Below are 18,054 nucleotides of genomic sequence, written 5' to 3'. Positions count from 1 at the left end.
GTTTGAAATCGTTCAGGGCATTACCCTGATAATTGAGTTTATTCATATTCCTTACATTTCCACCAAGACTGGAAGATGCAATATCCCATAAGAGTTTACATATTTCTTTAAATGAACCGTTCCTGTGTCTCGACTTGGGGAAGGTGTAAGTTCAGTGTTGGTTGAGTAGTTCCTGACCAACCATACTATTTTTGCCAACAACCCAAAAACCAAGGGCGGAGTCCTGTGTAAGCTCAAGATGTCCCTTGCTAGGTAACACCATTCCTGTGTACGAAACGCATTGCTGGAAACGGTAAACGGAGCCTTAAAATGGGAATTTGCTTACGCAAACGGGGGTAACACTATTTTTGCCGTAGTTTCAAAACGTATACAAATGTCAATTACAAAACAATATATGGCGTATTTGTGATGTTATAGGCCACTTGCGTTGCCAACGTCTTACATTTTGTTACCGGATTATGTAATTGTAATGTGTGTTCAGTTCTAGTTGGTAGTCCCCATCATTTGACGTTCGTATGTAGTTATCTGTGGTAAGATTTTATATTTGGTATCGCCTGTGGTCGGAATTATCTGTGTTCGGAGCGACAGTATCGAATTTGTGGAAGTTTTGTTCGCGCGTGTCTTTTTTAATTTATCGAATAATTTCTTCTTAAAGAGTCGTAATTTATCATGCCGATCATTGGAGTGAAGAGAGATTTACTTTTTAAAGCTCTCGGTCAAGAATATAGTAAGTTACTGGTGCCAAACCAAGATATTTATGTAGAAACCTATAATGAGCATAGAAATTCATTTGCTGCTAGTGAACATAATTTCATCATAAATAACCGATAACTTTTTCAGACAGGCCCAACTTTACATAGTGTTCACACAAGGAATAAGAACCACCTTCATATACTAGTTACGGACCTTTCATATTTTCAAAAAGGTGTGCTATGTTGGCATCAAAATCTTCAGTAGTGTACCACCTATGGTTTCATAAGTCTTCTATAACACTTGTGGCCTGTTCCATTTTTTTAAGGTTTAATTTTGTGGCAGATATTTTATACAAAAATAAAATGTTGAAACATTTGATAGACCAAGACTTAATTCACATGCATCAGGAGGTCCTAGGTTCTTATCTCGGCTCAGAGACCAGCTATCCTGATTGACGTTTTTGTGGTTTACCTCAGTCCATTCAGGCATACTTAAAAGACAGAAAGTATTAAAACTGAATAGCTGGGTTAGTAAAGCTACTGAGGCTTCTGATTGTTAGCTGGATGGCCGTGGCTTCCTGGCAAGGTGTATACTTCATGAATTGCATTAACGAAAATTAGAAGTGAAAGATAAACAGCAAATACCTGCAGTTATATTTCTGTTTAACACTATATCTATGAACATTTTTGTGCTTCCCAGTTGGTATGCAAGCCAAGTTGAGAAATATCTCTTAGAGGATATCAGTAACTTAATTTATCATATAATTTTTTAACTTACAGCTGATGATCAATTCAGTGACCTTTGCTTTGAGTTTGGATTGGAATTGGATGAAGTGGTAGGTACAATTTTATTACAAGATGTGGAATGAATGAATTTTATTGTCAGTGCTTGCATGTTCACTTTTGTAGTTGGATTCTAATAGACATTCATATTCAGGGTACTCCCCTTGCCAACAGACACCAATGTTCAATGTCCTCAGTTATATAAAACTTCTCCAGTCTTACATCCATATAATATACCCTGTTAACACTAATGAAGGTCTGAGGACTAAGCCATCTTTGGTTTAATATTACATGTGTGAATGAAATGCCACTACCTGAGCAGGAAATTAAGTAATGGTGGTTATCCAAAACATATGTGGAAGATACTCACCTGAATAATTCTTTGACATCATGGAATTTTTGTCAAAAAAGAAATACCAGTGTTAGAACATCCACTCTACACACCTGATTTGGCCCCATTTTATTTTCTGTTCCCAAAGCTAATAATCTGAAGTCTTAATTTAAAGACATTTATAGCATTGTGACCAATACTGAAAGGATTTTTGGAAAGTATTAGAAAGTTTATATATATATATATATATTTTATACTTAAAGTTTTAGATGAGAGTCAAGTGAAGTTCAGTAGAAGGTTATTCCATGTTCTGTACAACCATTCAAATCAGAATGTTGGATATTTGTATGTCTAGGGACAAACTTTACTCCCTTTGTTGTAAAGTAGACAACTTAAACAACATAATTATAGGAAAGAATGTAAAACATTCTTTGCTTAAGAAAATGTATGTTTTACACATAAGTTTTCCAAGATTTGCCATCCTTGATTGCATTACACAGGATTTTCAAGAAGGCCTGCATCCCATGTTGATACATTTCCCAATTCTTCTGTGCCAAGCAAATTGACAGAATCTTGTCTGATGAACTGTTTCCAAGACACAGGAAGCATGCAGGACAGAAACTGTGTTTGTCACTAATTTAGATGCTGTCTGTCAAATTTTCTAGAGTGATTAAGGATGCTCTAATAGCCAAAACAGCAGTTCATGAAGTACTGAAAGTCCGCATACATTCCATGAAAGACCGTTACACTCCTTAAACGTTGGAGTGTGACATGCTGTGTTGATGGAGGATAATTGGTACCATTTTCTTCAGTGAAATAATAACAGCTGAACATTAATTCATTAATTTCTTTTCCCTTTTCAAAGTTGTCAAACAGTGCACTTAATATATTATAACATTGTTTTTTGTTTTCTGATATCAGTATTTTGTATTTTGACAAATAGAACATGTGTCAGGAATGGCTTGCATGACTTTTGATCACTCTGTATGGTGGATAATGGTAAAATGATTAATGATTTTATTCATTCTTTTTAAATTTTCTGAATAAGAATGATCTTAATTGCAGAATATCCTGTGCTTTGTGTGTTAGAGCTTAATAAGTTGGAACAATTGTTGTTTGATAAAGTTATACCTTTCTGTTCAGACAACAGAAAAGCAGATGATTACTAATGAGCAAGGAGCCGAACAGTCTACAGGAGCATCAGAGGACATAATATATCGAATAGAGATACCAGCAAATCGTTATGATCTCTTGTGTTTGGAAGGCTTGGTTCTTGGTCTCCTTGTTTTTCAGGGAAAGTAAGTACAACATTTTTGCCTTATGTCATAATGGAACTGTTTTTTAAAAATTAGTGTAAATGTTCCTCTAATGTGTGTCATTAACCCTCTTCTGACCCTGTAAAGACATAGTATAACTTAGGTTTTACCCTGTTGTTTTACAAAAGGAATAATTCTTTTACTAAGACTTTCTTTTGGGATGTTGGGCCATATAGCCTGGTAGAAATTTAGCTTATCACCCTGGTGATGGAGATGGTAAGCACCTCTCAAATGTCAGTCAATTTATACCAAGCAACAGAAAACAGTTATCTTCACACTCACCACTGTGATAACCTGAACTGTAACCCATTTCTTTTACATTATTTTGTTGTAAAGCAACTTGGGAATTGAAGCCTACATATGAAGAAAACACTCCTTCCACATATGTATATATTAGTGTATTGAATGTGATGACATCAATTACTGAATGTTGCAGTTGAGTGGTTGGCTAACACTTGAACTTTGTGTTTGGGAGGTCTCAGGTTAAAATCTCAGACAAGGGATCAGTTCTCCTGAGTAAGGTAAAGAATAAATAAATAAAATAAAGACACTAGTTAATGCTCCAGTGGATGTCGCTAGGAAGCAGGCAGAAACATGAATATTTGTGAGAACTAAATTCCAGTAATGCCAATTTCCATAGGATTGTTGTTGAGTGTTTAGGTGGAAGAGGGTTAAATTAGTTGAGTATGATTTTCTTTATTGACAGACTTAGAGTATACTGTAATCTCCATTTAACTCTTACATCTGAACCTAGTTATACAGACTGTATGTGGATTGTGAAGCTATTTCATAAAAAAATAATTCCTGTAAAATAAAGAGCAGAAATAATTATGCATTCTTTGCATGATGTGCACAAAGTGAGGGCATGTAGGGCTGATCATGTATATGTCTCTATCAATCCATCCACATGATTAGCTTATGGACTGATGGATTGATTTGGTTGAAATTTGGTATGGACATTGTGCCATTGGTTTCTATTCTAAAATTGTGTTATCTGTTCCCCTGTGATTGGTAATACCAACATGGTGGGCAAAATGAACTTAACGCATGTTATAGGCATTTACTGATCAGTTTGTAACACAAAGTCAGAGTCTAGACCAGGGGTCGGCAAAACTACGGCCCGCGGGCCAAATCCGGCCTGCCGCCTCTTTGTACGGCCAGCGAGCTAAGAACGGATTTTACATATTTAATTTCTTTGAAATTTCAAAGTGCACGCTATAACGAAACGGCCGAGTTGAGTAGTTGAGAGAAAGACCGTATGTGTGATTTATATATCTGTATTTGACAGCACCTACCTGTGTGGAAAGACATTTTCAAAGATGAAATATGTAAAATCTCAATACAGGTCAGCATTAATCATTTACAATCAATTTTGATGATAGGGAGTACTGAATTTAAACCTCAGTTTGGTGAAATGTCATCTCATAAACAGGCAATTCCATTCTTCTCATTAATAGAGCTGTATTTCAAACAATTGTAGTCTACTTAATATTATTACGTTACATTTTGTTCAATAAATTTGTTAAAACTTGGTTTTTTCTTGTTACATAAGTAGGCTTACCTATATAAATATCCTCGAGTTTGCCTCTTGGCCTGCAGAGCCTAAAATATTTACTAGTTGGCCCTTTAGAAAAAATGTTTGCCGACCCCTGGTCTAGACCCTCTGAATGAATCTACTTTGCTGTCTCAATCATTTTCTGATAAACAGTTTAATGTGTAGAGAAGAAAGAGGTAAGCATATGTTTGTGCATTTCAGTAATAAGTGTAGAAAGTGTATATAATAGATTGCACTTTGCTCTTTCTTTTGTTTGTAAGAAGATAAGTAGATAAGAGTTAATCAATTAATTTTATAAGTTGATATAATTGCGTCATATTGTGAATTAAAATTTAATTATTCATGTTTTTTTCCGTCTAATCACAATTGTATATAAATAAAATTATACATAAGATATTAAAATATCATTTACATATTTGGTACATCTTTTTACTACATGTTTCGGTTACATTGAACCATCTTCAGGTGTAAAGTTAAAGGTTAAAAATTATAATCCTATAAACTAAAACTTAATTACTGTTGTTGTGTAACTTCTGATGATGTTTACTTCCAAATTCATTGGAGTGAGGGTATATTTTGAAGTGATAGTGGTTTAACATTGGCCTGTAACGTAAATAATTTAAAATATTTTTAAATATTACTGAACTTGAAAGAACGAGTATAGAAGACAAAATGTAATAAGGTAAAAATAAATAAAAATGGAAGGTAAAATGTAAAAATGAACATACCGAGGAAGAGCGTAGATATGTCTTGAAGGTATTCAGAAGTATTAACGTATCCGAGGAGAACTGGATTAATACTGATCACTTACAGAGAGAGTAAGAGCCGGGATAGCTCAGTCAGTATAGTGACTAGCTACGGGCTGGACGACCGGGGTTCGATCCCCGATGGGGGCAGGATTTTTCCTCTAGCCTCTGCGTCCAGACCGGCTCTGGGGCCCACCCAGCCTCCTCTACAATGGGTACCGGGGTCCTTTCCCGGGGGTAAAGCCGGCCGGGGCGTGATGCTGACCACTCACCCCCATCTAGTGCCGAGGTCAAGGAAGAGAGGCGCTATATCTCCTCTCACCCCAAACACCTACATGGCGTATAGTGGGACAAACTTTACTTTACTTTTACTTACAGAGAGAGTAGGTGAAAGGTGGTTGTTGAGATTGGGGTCAAGTGTCTGAAGGACATTGAAGATGGGGTTATTAAGGTATATGTTATTATCGTTTAGGCAAAGGTTTTGTTTAAATGTTTGTTGTATATAATATTTTTCTATTGTATCTCTATGTCTTTTATTTTGTACTATTTTTAAAATATCCATTGTTCCTGTTATTGTGTTGTATGCGTGTCCGGTATTCAGAATATGTTTGGCGTATACAGAATTGTCTTTGTTGTGTTTTATAGCTGCTATATGTGCTTTATATCTGTGGGTGACCTATATATGTTAAAGGGCAAATTTTATGTTGAAGATATATACTTTTTTACATCACCTGCAACATTGCTATGGTTATGTGGACAATACTAGTGGTTGCTTTTGCATAGAGTATGCAAAATGTAATCTTTCTAATTCAGCTAAGAACATTCAGAATTTGAAAAATAGGTGTGTGGAAACTGTGTTCTAGTGTGGATTATACCTTTCCAGTCTTGTTTGATCAAGTGTTTTGCAATGTTTGCTGTTTTTCTGTGATGGTAACATTTTTTGTCATTTGCATGATCATTTCCATTGTATAAAGTGAAGCTTTTGCGGTGGCTGAAGTTGATTAAAAACTCTTGGGCTGTGACAAAACTGGTGTCCGCCCGGAAGGCCAAGCCAGCCAGAGCAAACACTTGACCTCGACTGCCAGTTTCTATTCTTCAGCACAAAACAAAGCAATGGATGGGCCACCAGCAACACCACGCTACTACCTGCCATCCATTGCCAGTTCCCATTGGTGAGCGCAGTACAGAGGACCCTTTTGTTATGCAGCTGCCCTGAGGATGAGAGCAGAGATGGCTCTCGAAACGTTGGCACAGCATATGGTGTATTCACCATTGAGCCACCTGATGCGTCTTGTAGCCCGAGAGTGTTTCATCAACATCAATTCCATTGTTTCTCTAAATGTATTAATTTTTACAAACTCCATAAGACATGTAAGAATATATGTATATTTAAACATGAAATATTTAAGATTAAATGTTTGTTGTAAAACAGGATTCCAAAGTAAAGTATTAAGTAGAGGAAACTATTGAACATTATAACAGTGTGTTATGATTCTCTCTATTTGTCATATCCCTGTGATTGTTCAGGTTGTTTCCTCCGCGCTACAAAGCTGTGAAACCAGAGAAAGGCTCCATACAGAAACTCATCTTGACACCTGCAGTAAGTAGAATGTCCCAGCAGTTTACAGTATTTAGTTTTATGCCAGCATTCATGTAGGTCTCTGCTTACATATTTTTCCACTGTGTAACTACGAGGGTCGCTCATTAAGTGATGCCCCACATTTTTTTTCTCAGCCAATAATGAAGATAGAAAAGTGCACTTTTACATGCTTGAGATTTGATGTTTCCCGCGTTCGTGTACGGAGTTTCAAATGATTCCAACCGATAGCGGAGCTGTAGTGAACTGTTAAAATGGCGTCTGTGAACGACTCTCGTTACAAGCAACGAGCTGTAATTGAATTCTTTGTTGCTGAAAAAGAAACGGTGGTGAACATTCATAAACGTTTGTGTGCTGTGTATGGAAGATGTGCAGTCGATAGGAGCACCGTTGGTCGCTGGGCTAAGAGAGTTAAAGCTTCAGGAAGTGAAGAAACCGAGCTCCGTGATCTGCCGCGCTCTGGGCGTCCTGCCACAGCCACCACTCCAGACATGTTGAACCGCGCGGATGCCATTATTCGTGAGGATCGGCGCATCACAACTCGACAATTGGCCCAACAGCTTTCAGTCAGTAATGGAAGTGTAATTGCAATTATCCGGGCTCTTGCATATTCGAAGGTGTGCGCAAGATGGGTTCCACGAAGTCTCACAGCAGACCACAGGATTCAAAGGAAAACGATTTCTTCTGAATTGTTGGAGCGTTTTGATGCTGAGGGAGAGATCTTTCTGTCCCGGATCATTACAGGTGACGAAACCTGGATACACCACTTTGAGCCGGAGACAAAAAGGCAGTCAATGGAGTGGCATCATCCTCTATCACCGAGAAAGAAGAAATTCAAGTCAATTCCCTCCGCCGGAAAAGTCATGATGACTGTCTTTTGGGACAGTGATGGGGTCATTCTTGTGGATGTGATGCCAAGAGGTGCGACCATCAATTCAGACGCGTACATTATGACCCTGGAAACCCTCAAGAAGCGTTTCCGACGAGTTCGGCCTCACAAGCATCCAGCAGAAATTTTGCTCCTGCATGACAATGCACGCCCTTACACAAGTCCGAGAACCCGGGAAGAAATCACCAAATTTGGTTGAACGGTGCTGCCCCATCCACCCTCCGACTCCATCTCTTTGGGCCACTTAAAGATGCTATCCGCGGAACAAGGTTTGAAGATGACGAGAGCGTTATTCAAGCAGTGAGGACATGGCTACGTGCACAGGACAAGAGCTGGTACCGGCAAGGCATGCATGCACTTGTTCCACGCTGGCGTAAAACCGTACAAGTTGATGGGGACTATGTGGAAAAATAGTATGTGTAAAGGAAACATTGATTTATATTGTCACTAAATTTGAGCCATCTTGAATAAATATGTTCTGAGGAAAAAAATGTGGGGCATTACTTAATGAGCGACCCTCGTACATTTTCTTTTACAAAAATCATGTTGTCCCACACATATGAGGGTGTTTACCATACAGTGCCTGCCTCTATGTATAGTCTTAGTGTTAATTCATATTGATCTCCTATCATTAAACTCCCTTCCCTGAATGTTAGCAAGATGCGAAATTACAGTTTGTGGGTGCAAATGTAGTGACAGAACTAAGTTGGAAGTGCATATATGTAAAAGACATCGGGATTTGAATACCATAATATTGCGATATATAATTAGGGAACAGATTTCTAGGTAGACTTGCTGTTCTTTAAGCTGTTTAAGTTTGTGAGAATGAATGTAACATTCAGATTACTGCAATTATTGATAAAATGTATATTTATACATTTTTTGTGTAAATATTTTGGGATATATAAAAACTTTAGTAATGTACAGGTGTCCCAAAAAGATGTATACGCACATTCAGTGAATGAAGTAGACATTTTAATAATCTAAACCATTACATACATCAACATTGGTATTTGGTTTAATAAATGAATCTAGTATAGTGTTCAAAATGACCACCAATAGCTTCATGGCAAATTTGACAGCCTGTTATCAACATTTTGAGCTAAGTGACGTGTCATCTGGTGAGTACTCTTCTTTGTTTTGATTTTCTATGCACAGCTCAAAGCTCACTTCCATGGTTCACTGCAACAGTGCTTCACTTTCTGTATGAGATTCTGAGAAGTTTTGGTGACTCTTTATATTCATGGGTAAACTTTTAATAGTTTCTACTTTTTAGAGCATATTTTTCAATTTTAATTAAATAAAAATGTTTTCTTTGTTTTTAGCACCTAAAAATCCATTCCCTATTTATAATATTGTTAAATCTATCCTGCTACATGCCATGTAGGACTTTGGGGGAGAAAGGAGGTATAGCTCCTACTTATTCTTAACCTCAGCATTAGATCTATTATTAAATTTACAGACACAGCTGATTCGTCCACATGCAGTGGCTGCAATACTAAGGAATGTGACATTTACCCAAGAAAACTATAAGAGTTTCATTGACCTTCAAGACAAGCTACATCAGAATATATGCAGGAAACGCTCTCTGGTTGCCATAGGAACTCATGATCTTGATACAGTCACAGGCCCTTTTATATATGATGCAAGGCCACCTAGTGACATTAAATTCCAACCTCTGAATCAAGACAAGGAATTCACAGCAGTTGAACTGATGGACCTTTATTCAGTAGGTACTCACCACAGTAGTAAGTAATATGTTCTGGAGTATTGGATGGTTATTAAATGTATTTGTGCAGAGATTAAGAATATACATAAATGCTCAACTTTTGGCTTGCTGGTTAACCCACCCACACATTTACTCACCCACTGGTTGACTAAGTAGTTGATAGTTGACTATCAGGTGGACAGACAGACTTACTGGCTTAGACCCTGGCCACACGACCGTACAAAGTACGTCCGTTGCAGTGGACATACTTTTGTACGGACGTAGGTGAGGACTCTACACGAGCGCAGTGTGATGCATCAGTTGCCCCAATGCAGCCGGAAGAAGCCGTTGCATTCTGTGGTCTTGCCCCTTCATAATTCTAGGACTGACGTCACGATGTGCATTACGTCGGACATACTTTGTACGGTCGTGTGGCCCCAGCCTTACTCACTGCCTAGTACAATGTTCTTGGAAGTTGATACCTGTCTTGTTGAATTGGAACAATGAGGTTTGTCACTATTACGAAAGCTTACCATTGGGCTCATCATACTCCTATTGCAGTGGAGACACTGAGTTGGAATATATCTTAATAGTGTTCTTTCTCAAGTGTAGTGGTTTAAATTACAGCTTATTTAATTTTGTGGGGGGAAAGTGATGTTTGAATATATTGTCTTTCAGAACCATGCCCAGTTGAAGCAGTACCTTCACATCATCAGGGATAGTCCAGTATATCCAATCATTTATGATAAGAATGGTGTTGTTCTCTCAATGCCACCAATAATTAATGGAAACCATTCAAGAATTACACTGAATACAAGAAATGTATTCATTGAGTGCACAGCATTGGACCTCACAAAGGTTTGCTCAGGAATTTATCGTAGAATTTATTGTTCTGTTATATGTATGTTTTCATAAATGTTTTTGTTTTCTTTAGTGCTTGCCTGTAATGGCTTCTTCCTGTTAAAGACTGATAAATACAATAGTATTGTAACTATCTAACTTTGGAGATCAGAGTCCTTGAGAAGCAGATTTGCTCTCAGCTGTCGTAAGACAGTCTGAGGATTCATTAGCGTGTTTATGAAAGCCCAGATGATGATTATTATCATCATCATCATCATCATCATCATCATTGTTACTGTATTGTTATTTAGTATGTACTAAGAAGATGGCTGTCTTGTGGGTTGTTGTATCTTGTAGTCTGGTGGAACTGACGTTTCAGAGGTGCAGCAACCCAGGAGTCAGCCTTCATCATACTCACCTCCATGAGAACCTGAAATCTCACTTGTTCACACTAGTTCTTTACTTGTCTGCCCAAATAAGCATGAAGGAATGATTACATCAGTTTGTTTTATTGATGAACCTGTGTTAAGTTTGTAATTTTCAGGCCAAGATTGTTTTGGACACATTAGTATGCATGTTCAGCCAATACTGTGCGGACAAATATACTGCAGAATATTGTGAAGTCGTGGCACCTGATGGTACAGCTACACAGTATCCTGAACTAGGTTATCGAGAAGAGGTTGTAAACATACAGAAAACCAACCAGTACATCGGCATAAGGTGAATGATTATCCTTTGTATTATTGCAACAGTATTGGTATCATACCTCCGTGAGAGGGCGGAGAAGAATAACCTCGCTGTACCCTGCATGTTGTAAAAGGCGACTAAAAGGGAAACCTAGTGCCTGGGCCACCCTGTCTGAGGGGGGCATAAATTCAGAGGCCTGTTCCTCCAGGTTGGTGTTTGGGTGTGGGGCTTACATCTCCACCCCATAAGAAACAAATTGTTACAAAATCCAAGAAAGCTACAGACTGACCTATTTAAGTGTGTTGAATAGGGAAGACTCTAGGAAGCTTTTGAAGACAGCCATTGCCCACACAGGTCTGTTGAGTCATTGATGATGTTGATCAGTATCATGCATTCACTTCTACACTACTTACCCTGTTATGTGATGACATTCTTGTTGATACCCACAGATCTGTCCTTTTACCAAAACCTGCACTTTTTTGTTAACCACATTGTGACTATTAGGAAGATTGAAAAGTAAATCACAATCTGATATAAACATCAGAAAAGTAATGGTCAGGTGGGGTAGAATGTGTATGGGCAATAAGTTTTATCAGCTGTTAGAGATATAATTTTGAATGGGAATATTTCAGAGTATGTTAATATTATGGTATATAAAACACATTACTGGTATATTTTGACATAGAAGAGGGCTAGGAACAGTGTAAACAGATGACAAGCATTAGACCACAGTCTAATCAACAATCAAAGACGGAGACAAAGTGAGCAATGATGTATGGAATGGAGTAGGGAAAGAATAGCTTAATGGAAGGTTTGTGGAGTATGGAAAAGGCTTTGTCGAAAAGACATCTCACCCTTGTGGAGTAGAATAAAAGAATTGGTTTATGATCTAAAGGTATTGGAGTGGAGGTGAGTCTAGTGCTATAAATCAAGAGATAATTTCAAGTCGAAATTTCTTTTTGTCTACAGAGTTCAGTGATTAACTGGTCACAATTAGACATAATCTTTGACTGGTTGACATTACTACAACCTATTTTTATAAAATATGTCTTAATATTATCATGCTGTCTCCTAAGTCTTTGCAGTAAACTGGATCTGTATATGCTGTCCAATAAATGACAAATTTGGCCTAAAATTTGTGAATGTGTACTGTGTCCCCTGCAAGTGGCAGAATTTGTGTTTGACAGGGTGGCAGATTCATTTAGACTTGCTTTGAAAGGAATAACATGGGAAGGCTGCTAAATGCATGAAGTATGAAGAAAAACATTTTAGAAATATTTCAAACACACTTCATATCCTTTATTATATCACATTGTGAAAAGCAATTGGTAAAATAATTATGAACATTGTTTTAAATGCTTTAATACAACTTATTTTAATTGTTTTGCACCAGTGAACCAGCAGACAAAATTGTCAGACTTTTGACTAAAATGTGTCTGAAATCAGATATAGCAAAATCACAAGAGGAAGTAATAGTTGAAGTCCCACCATCCAGACATGACATTATTCACGTGTGTGACATATATGAAGATGTGGCTGTTGCTTATGGTTACAACAACATCAGGAAAACTATTCCTAAAACTGCTACAATTGGAGCACAGGTAAATCTGATGCTATAAATTGTGAATGATTTTAAGCCTGAACAACTTTTTAATTTCATTCAATAACTAAATGTCACTATTACCACAATATGCATAATCTTGATCCAGTTGTGTAGATTGATATCACTATAACCTGTTTCCATAAAAAAAACATTATAATATTATCCTATTTTCTCAGTCGTCCTGGTCAAATGCTTCTGTACATGATGAGTTAACCGATAGGCCAGTTAAAGAACTCGTGAAAGAACATATAGGTATTGTGTGTTTAATTTGATCAGTTTTACTTTCAACCATGAAGTTAAGGGAATAGGAAGTATCTGCTTTAAGGTAATACCTATCTCATCATTTTTGTGGTAGTACTGATGAAAAACAAAATGTGCCTCAGAAATCCTGATCTTCAGGGTGGTAATTGATCCTGGGACATACCAAATACAAAGCAACAGTGCTAACCACTTCACGATGACATTTGGTTTGAGTCTGAAATAAGATTGCCTTATATGGTACAATTTGTTATGTATACTTTTCCTCATTATGTGATTTGCATCCCTGTAGAGCACTCGTCTGTCTGTATGAAACAGTTTGATAACGTCAGAATAGATTTTAATGAAATTTAATATTAGGGAGTTTTGCCAACAAAAAACCAATTTTGGTTAAAATTGGACAACAATAATGGGCACTTTATATGAAGACTTGCATGTATTTCTCCATACTGAAGTGACTCTGTAGGTAATCTTCAAGTTACTTGGCTGAAATTATTACTATGGTATTTTGATTAAAGATCAAATTAAGGAAGCACACCAGAATTGTTATGCTGTGTATACATTTCCCAACTTATTTATAATTTCCTCATTTTGCTTATAATTTATTTGTATCCACACTTATCCTCTTCATCTGCTTCAGTATAAACAAGGACTGTCCATTAGAAATTTTTTAAGAGCCAACATATGCTGAACCATCTTTCCTTTCATGAAGTTTATGCTGCAGTGCTTATTTTGGTAGTTTTTTAGTATGTCCACGTTATTTGTTTGTTGTTGCCCTGTAATTTTCATGGTCTGTCATAATTTTAGGGGTCCGCAGTGGCCGCGCGGTCTGAGGCGTGGGCCTTGTGCCGCTTGGTCGCTGGGACTGTGGGTTCGAATCCCACTCAAGCCATGGATGTCTGTCCGCGTTTTTCTGTGTTGTGCTCTCTTGTGTACAGGTAGAGGCCTTGCGACGGCCTGATCCCTCGTCCAAGGAGTCCTACCGAATGTCTATAGATCTAAGCCAACGAAAAGTTAGGACCCGCAGTGCTCAGGCACTTGAAGAACGGGTCGTTCCCAGTATCCCAGTCATAATTTTACTTTTCTTGGTGCAGAGAGACAACTTTTGCAGTTACTCAGGGATGTCTAATTGTATAAAAGCTCTACATAATAAAATATTTAGTTGGTTAAGATTTTTAACTTTCGTCTGGAACATCCTTTGGTGTAACGTGTGTAATTTAATGAGGTAGACATGAATGAGATGCCTTTTCTTACTGAAACTGTTTCAGAATGTTAATTTTCTGTCTCAGCCAGCCCTCTTTCCTCGCATATCTTTAACACAAACAAGCAGGTCTCATTTGTAGGGCCTTGGGAGGAGGAGGAGGTGGTTGTAGTTCTTGATTTGTTATCATCATTAGTATTGTTAGTAATTTTTTACTTTTTCAGTTTCCGCTCAACAAGTTGTCTGATCAGTTGAGGGAGCAAATAGCCCAAGCTGGTTTTACAGAGGCACTTACTTTTGCTCTGGTATGTACGTTATATTCCAATAGTGAACATATTCACTGCCATGAATTTAGACAAGTAGCTGCTAACATACACAAGTAATATAATGCAAAGAAGCACAGAAATTATAAATACTGGCTAATGATTTTTCAGCTAATGCCTCTCATGGTTCTCATATGTGAAAGGGAATGTTTGTAATTTAATAAAATTGGACATTTATTAATCTGATTTCTCCAGTATTTCCAAATTTAAGTATTCAGTCAATCGCGGGGACCAACGAATTGCTGATTGTAAGTGTATAAAATATATTTTTTAAATACCCTTTATTTTATTTACGTTATTTCAGAGTTTTAAACATAATGCCATTATATTACTCGTCAATGTTTGGGTGCTGGGAACGCATGTCATTGACTTTCCATTGATTTACATTATAAAAAGAGTCTCAATTTACGCCGGTTCGTCCAGGAACGCATCCCTGGCGTAAATTCGAGAGCTACCTGTATACGTGAGTGGTTTTTAGTCCTCGGAGTCAAAGTGGTAGGGTGGTTGTGAAACTATGCACACAACTCACTGGCCATTGATGGGATATTGGTACTGAAGTAAAACTGCTTATAATGAGAGTCACCTGTAATGCTTAAAATGTTTGATTGAATATTGGAACATTAACAATAGCATGTGCCATGTACTAGAACAGAAATTGTAAGTACTAACTCAAGCGAGTTTCTTGTCTTGTGTTGTGTCATCGTGCACACAGTGCTCAAGAGATGACATAGCTACAAAACTTGGGAAGAACATAAAGGATATTCCTGCTGTCCACATTTCGAACCCTAAAACGCTAGAATTTCAAGTAGCAAGGACCACACTTGTGCCAGGACTGCTCAAAACTCTGGCAGCAAACAAGAAGATGCCGTTGCCATTGAAGCTGTTTGAAGTTTCGGATGTTGTTCTTATAGACAAGAAAGCAGGTAAAAGACATTTGACAATTATTCTGTCTTCATCCTTCGATTTGTATCTTTTCTTTCACTTGCTGGACTCTAGAGAATTAATTTTCTTAAAGATCTTTACAGTGTCGGTAAACATGTAATTCTATATACAGCACATTGGCTAGTTCATTACAATCACTGTCTTCATCACACACTTCCAAATTAGTAGGGATTTTCATAAATTTATTTATGTATTTGTGGTTAGTTTAATGGAAATGAATAGATTGTGTATGTATACTTGAATTGTGTGTGTAACTGCTACTTAGTATGATTTGAGCTTTTCGTGGCAGTGAGTCTGAAGATGGCTGTCTTCTGGGTTGTTGCGCCATGTAGTCTGATAGAAGTTTACGGACATCTCAGAGGTCCTTGCTGCCTCCAGAATCAGGGTGATCAAAGCCCTGATGGAGACATGTTTTGAAATTGCTAACCCACTTGGAATCATGTGATTAAGAGAGTTGCTTTGGTGGATCAAGTAATGTGTTATGCTATCCTGGAACTGGGTAAAACCACGAAAACCTCGATCAGGGCAAGAGTTGAACCGAGAATCTCCCGAATACAAAGCAGGAGAGCTAACCACTCAACCATGACATTTGGTGTTATATTATGAAAAAGATTGTGATGATAAATGTGTCGATGTGAACAAGATTCCTTTATAACTGATTAAATCGTTAGTCTCGGGCTCAACTTTCTGAAAATAAATGCCTTTTTAATTGTGTTAATTTTTATTGTGCTATGAAGTATTAATTGTGGTTGAATATTGCAGAAGTTGGTGCAAGGAATGAGAGGCGTGTGTGTGCAGTGAACTGCAATAAAACTCCTGGGTTCGAGATCATCCATGGGCTTCTTGACAGGCTCATGCAGTTGTTGGAAGTACCTAGAAGTAGCAACAAAACCGCAACTGGTTATTACCTTAAAGCTGTTGATGGTATGTAGTTATAAATATATTTAAGACAGGGAAATATAGTTTGAAGAATTTTCATTAGTTTTAAGTAATTGGTGAAAATGTCTATTAATTTCTGTTAATTATGCTCTCATATTAAAATTTCATATTTTCTTAATATTGCAACAGTTATCGAAATCTTCATGGAGGCACGTAGGTAAGAATATTGACGATAACCACAATGATCCAGTATAGACACTTGTTCTGCCATAGTAGTAGCGAGAGGGTTGTGCATCCAATTTTTTTTCTTTATTCTGTTTTCTTCTAGATCCTGCGTATTTCCCACAGCGTTGTGCTGAAGTGGTCGCCAACGGTCAGGTGATCGGTATAATGGGTGTCCTGCACCCTGATGTCATTACAAAGTTTGAACTGACTCATCCAGTCGCTTGTTTGGAGATCAACATTGAGCCGTTTGTGTAGTAGTTGAAACTACAAATTAAAAGGCAGAGGAAGAAACTATGAAACAGGATTTTTTGTTGCTGCAGGACAGATTGTGCTGGCATTTTCAATGCCAGATGCTTCTTAAAATCTGCCTTCCACTTATACTATCTCTCTGTAAGTTTAATCTTCTTCTTTGTGTCTTTGGCTGCGGCCACACGACTATACAAAGTACGTCTGTTGTAACGCACATCGTGACGTCCGTCATAGAATTATGAAGGGGCATATAGGGTACAACACAGAATAGCTGAAATTGAACCTAGGAACTTATGAATATGAAGCAGGAGTGATATTCATTTGATTGTGATATTTTATTTGAGTATGAGTCTTTTTGTGTGATACGTAGTAGAGATGAGTGATCCAGTCAATTTTTAATAAGTGCAATTCGAGTGAGTGTTACCTGCGGGCAAAAAGTTATTTTAAGCAGCGACCATAACTACTACTGTGAAGTTACCAGCTACGAAAACATTTATGTTGCATGTCCCATGGGCAATTAATTAAATAAGATATTTATTTAGTTCTAAATTTATCGGTAATTTTTAATGATTTGTTGTTTGAGAATGCCTCATCGATTTACGAGGTCATAATTTTCAGGCTGTTTTAGGTTAAAAAGTTTTAAAAAACAATAGTGATTTTTTTTTAAACTCTGATCTTTGGCAACACAGATTCAGCAAAACTTGTGCAAATACTTTTATAAGTCTGTTTTTAATACTTTTATTTGAACTTGCAGTTAATTTCTTTCGGATAAATGAAGACATCGTAACTAGCGTCATGAAGTACACTTGTTGTGCTGCAGCATGAGAAGATATCTGTCGAGTAAAAATTATGGGTTGCGACAGTGGTTCAACATCTGATTTCAGTAATGACAATAAAACATTTACAAGGTTGGAATTTAAGTGTTCCCCTCCCTTGTCCCACATTTAAACTTTATAACTAAAAGTATATCTTTATTTGCACAAATTACGTGCAGTAAACATTATCCGGTGTTTCTGCCCCATCCCGTATGAACATTGTTTAACCCTTTGATGCTGGTGTCAGTAAGTCATGCTTACTGACTTTCAGTTCTTATGGTAATGACAGAAAGAGGTACTGACCTACACAGCATTTCACTTCGCCCATTCATGTTTGCGCCCGTCATCAGGTCAATGATGGTAAGTGTAAGCATTTCTGAAATGTCGGTCAGTTTCTGCCAGACTTCGTAGTGTA

The 18,054-nt window shown here is 37.4% G+C and overlaps 1 protein-coding gene across 1 annotated transcript; it reads left to right on the top strand.

Moving 5' to 3' along the window:
* Positions 1 to 564: 564 nt before the first annotated feature.
* On the top strand, positions 565 to 17,739 carry beta-PheRS (phenylalanine--tRNA ligase beta subunit). The gene is made up of 13 exons (XM_022085707.2): positions 565 to 727; positions 1,473 to 1,528; positions 2,950 to 3,104; positions 6,951 to 7,023; positions 9,372 to 9,638; positions 10,296 to 10,475; positions 11,002 to 11,177; positions 12,538 to 12,745; positions 14,431 to 14,511; positions 15,242 to 15,452; positions 16,234 to 16,395; positions 16,679 to 16,965; positions 17,579 to 17,739. Exons 1-12 carry the CDS (start codon positions 670 to 672, stop codon positions 16,828 to 16,830), a joined length of 1,779 nt encoding a protein of 592 aa, XP_021941399.2. The 5' UTR covers positions 565 to 669; the 3' UTR covers positions 16,831 to 16,965; positions 17,579 to 17,739.
* Positions 17,740 to 18,054: the final 315 nt, after the last annotated feature.

This window comes from Zootermopsis nevadensis, unplaced genomic scaffold (genome assembly GCF_977971745.1).
Source record: "Zootermopsis nevadensis isolate Lab colony 2312 unplaced genomic scaffold, Znev_1.0 Znev_ptg000012l, whole genome shotgun sequence".
Lineage (NCBI taxonomy): Eukaryota > Metazoa > Arthropoda > Insecta > Blattodea > Termopsidae > Zootermopsis > Zootermopsis nevadensis.
The sequence above is the reverse complement of the archived record's forward strand: the minus strand, read 5'-3'. Positions and strand labels throughout refer to the sequence as shown.